This window comes from Orycteropus afer, unplaced genomic scaffold (genome assembly GCF_000298275.1).
Source record: "Orycteropus afer afer isolate SDZICR_OR568_19922 unplaced genomic scaffold, OryAfe1.0 scaffold00127, whole genome shotgun sequence".
NCBI classification, from domain to species: domain Eukaryota; kingdom Metazoa; phylum Chordata; class Mammalia; order Tubulidentata; family Orycteropodidae; genus Orycteropus; species Orycteropus afer.
This window is the reverse complement of record NW_006921714.1, coordinates 1,795,862-1,804,653: the sequence shown is the minus strand read 5'-3', so window position 1 is coordinate 1,804,653 and position 8,792 is coordinate 1,795,862. Positions and strand designations below refer to the sequence as shown.

Below are 8,792 nucleotides of genomic sequence, written 5' to 3'. Positions count from 1 at the left end.
GTGATTCTTCTTTGTTTCCAAAGAAGAGAGGATATGTAAAGGGGTGGGGGATTTCAGGTGAGAAGTGTGAAAGGGTTTTATTGATTTTAGTTGCAGAAGAGTGGGATGAAAGATGTTGTACAGTCTTGATCTCAGTAAAGTACGCATCCAGACTGGCCATGAAGAAAAGGAGGTGGGGTGTGAGCATTTGTGGTCCCTATGTGGTGTAAATGGAAAGATTGGTGGCTCAAATCCATCCAGCAAGCCCCATGGAGGAAAGACCTGGCAATGTCCATAAGCTCACAGCCAATAAAAGCCATATGGAGTGCAGTTCTATGCTGAAACACATGGCATCACCATGAGTCAGAATCGACTGGCCAGCAGTGGGTTATGAGCCTTTAAGTAAACCCCCCCTTTACATATCCTCTCTTCCTTCCTTCTGGATTCAGAGAAGAGATTCACTCTTGTCAGTGGCCAGAGGCGACCAAGGTCTGTGGGACTGATGCAGGCTAATAAGAATGTAGTAGGAGGTAGAACCACCACTTACCAACTTGTACTGTGGAATCTGCCACAAAGAAGAGAAATACTTCAAAGTGGTTGAGTGGCATGTTGTCTTCCTTTGCCCAAGCTCCTTACAAAGCCAAATCATAAGTTAAAGCCATTTTTGGTATACTCTGATTAATCTCTTTCAGAGACACTGGAGATAACCAAAGTCAGAGGTTTGACATTTTAAGGATGATGATGATGACGGTTAAAATGAGTTGTCTTGGTGCCTCTGGGGTGTTTTTTCCATGCAGAAAAGACTATCAAAAGTTTGCTTTTAGTTTAGTCTAGAAGTGAAACATTTGCAAAGGTCCAGCAGAAAGTTCGCTTTTAGTTTGTGTAGAAGTGAAGTTTGCAAGGTTCCAGCAAACCACAGCTATTAGACTTAAATAGTCTATTGCCTGCTTTTGTAAGGCCTATGGGCTCAAGTACAGCAAGGATTGTGAGGCTGGCACAGGACCGGGCAGCATTTTGTTCTGTTGGACACAAGGCTGCTATGAGTCAGAGCCGACTCGAAGGCACCTAACAACAACAACAACATCTAACAAAATTAACAACAAATTTTTTATATAATCTAATACTCTGGTGACCTTCCTGTTTCTCCATCTCAAAACTATCCTTTTATAATTTATCCCATTGGAATCATGAAGCTATACATTGCATTTGTCTGGTATGTCTGTAAATTCTTTTAATCTAAACAAATCTCCCAATCCTTAAAGCCATTGAAATGCTGAAGAAACCAAGCCATTTATTACTTCCCACGTTCTGAAGTTGACTGATGGCTTCCCGGTGGTATGATATCTGTAGGTTCTGCTATCTCCTATATTTCTGGTGACAGGTTTGTTTAGATTCAGATTCTACTACTATTATAATAGAATCCTTCGTATTCAGTCAAGAATACTTCTTGGGTGGTAAATGTATTTTTGAACTAGCAAAGACCTTTGAATTTGATGGAACCTTGCATTATTCTGTATCCCTTGAATATTTAAAGTGGTAAAATGATTTAAGTCTGAATATCTCACACGGCTTTCAGTCAGACTTGCAGTCCCAACTCACATAAATGCCTTTTATTTGGTGCTCTCCATGTGCAAGGCACTGTGCTAAGCATTTTACACAAAAGCTCATTTAATCTTCTGAACATTTGGCAGGTCAAAAACCTGAAGCTTATAAAGTTTGAGGTGACCCAGTTGGTAAATAATGATGTGCGTTCAGTGCTTGCGGTGGAATCCCAGCACCAACTTTCTAGTACCGTTGTGTTCTGTACATTTCCTTCTTCCGTGCTTGCATTCTTCCGTGGTTTTCATAGTGCCGTCGGGTCCCAACTGGTAGGAAATGGTCCCGCCCCGCCCCGCCCCGCCCCAGGTCAACCGGAGCGAGGGCCTGCGAAACCACACTTCCCAGAATGCACCGCACTCGCGGAAGTCGCGCCGCCGATGTTTGCTCTCAGGCGCCATTTCTGCAGAGAGGAACGACGGCGCGGCCTGTGATCATGGCGCTGTTCCCAGCTTTTGCGGGTGTTAGGGAGGTTGCCGACAGTGGGACCTCCAGGAAAGGTAAGCGCGCGACATGGCTGAAGGAGGCACTCGGCGGGCTTAGGATGCAATTTCTCAGCGTCCAGTTCTCGCCCCTGCTTTGGATTTGTTTATCCACTTGTATCCCAGAGGTCTCCGCGGCGCCGCAGTGCTTCCTGGGAAGGGCTCCTGGCCTCCCTTCGACTCCTGGTGGGGTCCAAAGGCGGGGGTAAATGGTTAGAGTAGGAGTTAAAGACGAGAGAGGGGTCCTGGAGCTTGGACGCGGCTATTACCGTATTGTGGGAACCCCACCCCCACCCCCGCAACCCCACTCTTCCTTTCAGCCTCTGTAACTTCACTTGTAAAATGGCCATAATGGTACTTCGCATCTCAAGAAGACCCCTGATGTCAATGCTTGGGTGGTGGTTTCTTCCCGAACTGTTTCATTTATTCCTGAAATGTTTATCAGGTTCGTGTCTTGTGGCAGGCCCTGAGCTAGCGGATTAGAAAATAAAGCCGGGTGATACAGTTTTTGCTTTCCCGAGGGACACAGCTCCTAGGAAAAAACTAAAAAAACAAACAAAAAAACCCAAACTCACTTGTAACGTTTATTTATCGAGAGCCTGCTGTGTGCTAGGTTACGGCAGCGTTATGTTTTATTCAAGCCTTAAACATGCCTAGGATGTCTGCATTGTTTAGAATCGAGGCACATAGTGATAAAGTAGGAAGAAAACGCAGCTTTAAAATGAAAGTCTCCAGTCAGGCACGTTGTGTGGCAACACCAGTTGGTCTGACGGTGACACCTCTGTTGTACCCTCTCAGAACTTCTGCGCCTCCCTCTGTTTATCCAAATAGTAAGTTCCCATGTAATTAGTGGAATATTAGTATGTGCTTGTTAGTGTTACCTCCCTGAGGTCAGGGACCTGTTTTTCTGTTTGTTTTTTGTTTTTTATTGCCCCTTACTAGCTTTGTGGCATTGTGCCTAAGGCATTTGATTGCTAACCAGCAGGTTGGTAGTTCGAACTCACCCGCCACTCCACAGAAGCAAGACTGGGCAGTCTGCCTCTGGGAACATTTACCACCTTGGAAACCCAGTGGGGGTCTCCATGAGTTGGAATCAAATTGATGGCAGTTGGGTTTTTGTTTTTGTTTTTAATGCCAGCACAGGACCAGAACATAATGTTGTTAGGTGCCGTTGAGTCGGCTCCGACTCATAGTGACCCTGTGTACAACAGAACGAAACGCTGCCCGGGCCTGCGCCAGCCTCACAGTCCTTATGGTTGTAGCCACTGTGTCAGGCCATCTCATTGAGGGTCTTCCCCTTTTTCACCGACCCTCCACTTTACCAGGCATGATATTCTCCAGGGAAGGGTCCTTCAGACAACATGAAGGACCAAAGTAGGTGAGACAAAGTCTGGCCTTCTTGCTTCCAGGGAGCATTCCAGCTGCACTTCTTCCACAACAGATCTGTTAGTTCTTCTGGCAGCCTGTAGTGTCCAGTTATATTTGTAGAATGTACAACCCTTGTTGTGTTTAATAGCTACTTTGCTTTTGGGCCTAAAAGCCATCCAGGACTGATTGCATCTGTGTTCTGCCTCACCTGTTGTTGTTGTTGTTACATGCCCTTGAGTCGGCCCTGACTCATAGCGACCCCTCCTTGGGTTTCCGAGGCAGTTATCACTTCGGAAGTAGGATTGCCCAACCTTCCTTCCGAGGAGTGGCTGGTGGGTTTGAACCGCCAGCCTTCTGGTTAGCAGTCAAGTCCTTAGGCACTATGCTACCAGAGCTCCTAGAATCGTTCATTTCTCCAAGGAATTCTGGTTTCTTTTAGTAGGAAATGGTATAGATATGTCAGAACCACAGACTGGTGCTAGGAGTACTCGTTGCTACTGGGCTATCATCCCTTACAGACTGTTTCAGCGGACAGAACCAAGAAGAGAAAAATATATCATGAATTCGTATTTATATTTCTAATTAAAATGTACTATTATGAGGTTTTTACTTCTTTGATTTAATACTTGTATTTCTTTTATGTTGAAAATTGCCATTAACAACATGATGTATATGTTCGAAATAACTGTCAATAATGCTAATAGGTTAACATTTTTTATGATTCTTTTTATTCTTAGCACATACCCCACAATGGATGTACAGTCAAATTACTGTTTTACAGTCACTTGAAATAATTCTGTGTGGTTTTGCCACCAATTTGTTATGCAATTAGGTTTATTCCATTTTGTTTTCAACTTTCAAGGATTGCCTTTTACTTTTAATTTAATTTTGTCTTAAAAACAAGCAAACAAACAAAAAACCCCAAACTCCCTGCCATTGAGTTGGTTCTGACTCATAGCAAGCCCTCCTTGGGTTTCCAAAGCAGTACCTCTATAGAAATAGATTGCCCAGTCTTCCTTTCAAGGGGTGGTTGGTGAGTTTGAACCACCACCCTTCTGGTTAGCAGTCAAATACCCAAAGTAAAACATGTACATATTTCCGGAGTCAGGTCTGTCAGAGAAATAAAGCTTCCATTTCTGTTCATCCAACTATTACTTCCCTTCCATACTAATTTTTATAGTCACTGGTATGCTTCCTTTTTTGTTTGTTTGTTTATATTAAGTAAATTTCCCTCCTCTTTCTTTAATGCAAATGATTGTGCATTTCATCTTGTTGTTAGATGCTGTCCAGTTGGCTCTGACTCACAGTGACCCTAGTAAAACAGAACGAAACACTGCTGGGTCCTACGCCATCGTCATAGTCCCTGCTATGCTTGAGCCCATGATTGAAGGCACTGTGTTGAGGGTCCTCCCCTTCTTCACTGACCCTGTACTTTTCCAAGCATGATATCCTTCCCCAGTGAATGGTCCCTTCTGATAATATGACATCTGGCCATTCTTACTTCTAAGGAGCATTCTGGCTGCACTTATTCCAGGACAGATTTGTTTGTTCTTCTGGCAGTCCACAGTACTTTGAGTGTTCTTCGCCAGCACCACAACTCAAAAGCATCAACTCTTCTTCGGTTGTCCTTATTCATTGTCCAGCTTTCACGTGCATATGAGATGATTGAAAATACCATGACTTGGGTTAGGTACACCTTAGACTTCACAGAGACATCTGTGCTTGTCAGCACTGTAAAGAGGTCTGCAATTGCAGCAGATTTGCCCAGTGCAATATGACATCTGATTTCTTGACTGCTGCTTCCATTGGGGGAAATCTGGTAGTATAGTGCTTAAGGCATTCGACTGCCAACCAGAAGGCTGATGGTTCAAACCCTCCAGCCACTCCTCGGAAGGAAGGTTGGGCAATCTACTCCCGTAGTGAAACTGTCTTTGAAACCCAAGGAGGGGTCGCCATAAGTCGGGTTTGACTCAACGGCGGTGATTTTTGTTTTTGTTTTTGTTTTTGTCTTCCATTGGTGTTGATAGTAGATCCAAGTAAAATGAAATCCTTGACAACTTCAGTCTTTTCTCCATTTATCATGATGTTGCGTATTGGTTCAGTTGTGAGGATTTTTGTTTTATTTATGTTGAGATATAGTCCGCACTGAAGACTATAGTCTTTGATCTTCATCAGCAAGTGCTTCTAGTCTCTCACTTGGATTTCGTCTTAAATCCTAGGGCCCCCGTACAGCTGAATGTAGAGTTCTTCATTTCTTTTTACTGCTGCACAGAACTCCATTGGGTATCTGTTACATATGTTATCCAGTTGGCCTCTGTTACAGACATTTGGATTGCTTCTGGTCATTTGCTCTTATAAATAGAAGCCATGTTCTTTTTACTGTACAGTGTAAAATGTAAAAGTGTAAGATAGTGTTAGTAGTAGTGGGTGCAGATTTTCATTTAAAAAAAACGAAAACATTAAATTCCTGAACAGGAAAGATAGCCAGTACCAAAATGAGTGTGAGAGGTTCTGTTTCCCACTCTCTGGGTTCTGTTGCGAGTTAGGCCGTGATTAGAGTAGGCATCATTCAGTGGGGCTTTGTGCTCAATTGAGCGGAATTATGTTTTTCTACATGCAGGTCTACAGACTTTCCACTGTGTGAGGGGCAGCCCCAAGTGGCTGATCATGCCCATTCTTGAACTTTTCCTACCTACATCATCAAATTGGAAGGAAGGTTGGGCATTCCTACTTCCGTAGTGATACTGCCTCGGAAACCCAAGGAGGGGTTGCTATGAGTCGGGGTCGACTCGATGGCATATAACAACAATAACAACAACACATCATCAAATTGTTTATTAGCATCGTGTGCACTTCAGGCCACCTGGAGTCAGAATTGACTCAGTGGCAACTAACAACAGCAACAACCCTAAACTTTGTTCCTTGGAAGCTAAATACTTTGACAGAGTTAGGATGAAAGAAGACATATCAGCTCATTTATTCCTTATAACAGCTTAAGAGGCAGGTGTGTTATCCATATTTGGGAAGAAACTAAACTCATTAGCTATTAATCCCACACACACCCCCAACCTGCTCTTCTTCCTGTGTCCATGTGTGAGAACACGGCACCACCGTTCACCCAAGCCAAAGATGGAGCCACACACTTCACCCTCCCCATTGAGTTTTCATCCAGTCCTTCTAAAGAACTCTTAAATTCATCAGTTTCTTTCTATTCTCAGGTCTTCTCCCTAATTTTTGTCACTATCATCCCCTGGATTACTACAGCAGCCTCCTAGACAGTCTCCCCATCTTCAGTCTCACCTGCCTGATTCTGGCTGCACAGTGCAGCCAGAATTCTGAAATGTATTCATTTATAAGAGCATTGCCATTCACTGGTGTAACTGCTTTCTGAAAACTAGCTCATGACAGCCCTAAGAGGTAGGCATTATTACCTGTATGTTTATGGAGGTGGAAACAGCACAGAGCCAGTAAGTAACTTGTCCCATGTCACCTGCCTGGGAAGTCACAGAGCCAGGATGTGCACTCTGGTGGTCGAGCTTCAGAATTTGTGCTCCTAAACACTGCTCTTTGCCGGTGGTTTTTCAAATACTGGTTCTGGTTTTTTCACTCTTGCTCCATACTCTTGAGCATCTTCCTATTGCTCTCAGGGTAAATTCAAACTCTGTAAAGGGTTCTTTAGGAGCCCTGGTGGTGTAGTGGTTAAGGCATCTGGCTGCTTGCCAAAAGGTCAGTGGTTCAAACCCACCAGCCGCTCTGCAGAAGAAAGATGAGGCCATCTGCATCTGTAAAGATTTGTAGCCTTGGAAACTCAGTGAGGGTCGCTGTGAATTGGAATCGACTCGATGGCAGTGAGTTTGTTTTTTTTTTGAAGTGTTCTTTAAGGCCCCTCCCATTCCAGCTTCTCTTTGCTCCACCCTCTCCCCAGTCCCAGTTGTCCCCACTGTAATGACCTCCTGGTGTTTGCTGGTGCTTTTTATACAACAGAGTTACCACAAAAAGTATTTCACTCAAAAGTGTTTAGTGTGATGACTTGTGATACATTTTCTGTTACATCACCCTGCACATTTAGACGGGCCGGTCTTCCAGGTGCCTGCTTGCTTCCTTGTTGGACAGTATTGTGAAGTGGTTTTCCTGCCGGATGTCCCCGGCCTTCTCCCTTTCTCGGCTTATATGTGTGAAGTGCAGTGCAGAGTGCTACCTGTCGGGCAGGTTTCCACCTGTGATCAGTTTGTTTACTAGCCTGTGGAAACAAAAGGTGTCAGTCAGCCAGTCTGATTCTCCATCTCACACCTGAAGTGTTTGGTATCCTGCTGGGCTTCTCTGTAGTATGTTGCATCCTGCTTAGTGTTGACACAATTGTGTAAACACACATTTGATTTCTATCAGGCACTTTTAATTATGTGAGGATGTAAATATAGAGCAGGACTTTGCCATCTGATTATAAGGTATCTTTTGATCTCAGGTAACTTTCTCCAGGATTCTGTTTAACAACATTTCACGGAATAGTCCAGGTGTGGAGTTTGATCAGTTGAGGTGCTGATTAAGCATAAGCTCCATGTGAGCAGAGGCCTCACGTGCCTTGTTCACCACTGTCCACCGAGTACCTGGAGCTGTGCCGGGGCACATGGTAAAGGCTCAATCACGTGTCCGTTATGTTTAAATACACATTTACAATGAAGAGTGGAATTATGATAGAAATACTTTATACCGGGAGCCCTGGTGACACAGTGTTGGAACCTTAAGTGCGTATTGGTAAGTGAAGAATCCAGGCTGCAAAGACTACCTGGTATGTAGTTCCTGCCATGTGACATTCTGGAAACGACGAGATTATAGAGGCAGTGAAGAGATGGGTGGTTGCCAGGGGACCGAGGGAGCGGGAGGGATGAAGAGGTGGAGCACTGGGAGTTTTCCGGGCAGTGAAACTGTTCTGTGTGATGATGTAGTGGTCGACACGTGCCACTGTATGTTTGTCAAAGCCCCTAGGCCTGTCCAACACCAGGCATGAACCGTAAACTGTGGACTTTAGATAATAGTAGTGTATCAAAATAGGGTTGTGTAGTTGAACAGCTGTACTATAGGAACACAAGATGTTAGGAGAAGTAAGGTAGGCGCATGGGCAAGGGAGATGGATAGGAACACTTTACTTTCTACAAGTTTTTTAAACCTACTGTAAACAGCAAAGTCATTAAAAAAAATATGCATGTCTGTATGTGTGTGCCAGGCCCACGCTAGGTACAGTCCACCCATTTTGTCATCTCTGAGACAGGTATTGTTTTTGGTCAGGGAAACTGAGGCACAGGAAAGCAGTAAACCCCAAGCTGGCTGTGAACCAGGCCTGCGTCACCCCACAGCCTGGCCCTTCCCTCT

The 8,792-nt window shown here is 44.3% G+C and overlaps 1 protein-coding gene across 1 annotated transcript in view; it reads left to right on the top strand.

The window, feature by feature from the left end:
• Nucleotides 1-1,924: 1,924 nt before the first annotated feature.
• NRDE2 (NRDE-2, necessary for RNA interference, domain containing) overlaps nt 1,925-8,792 on the top strand; it is a 45,300-nt gene continuing 38,432 nt past the window's right edge. Inside the window, exon 1 of the mRNA XM_042781484.1 lies at nt 1,925-2,075. Within this exon, the coding sequence (XP_042637418.1) occupies nt 1,925-2,075 (151 nt within the window). The remainder of the gene's footprint in view (nt 2,076-8,792) is intronic.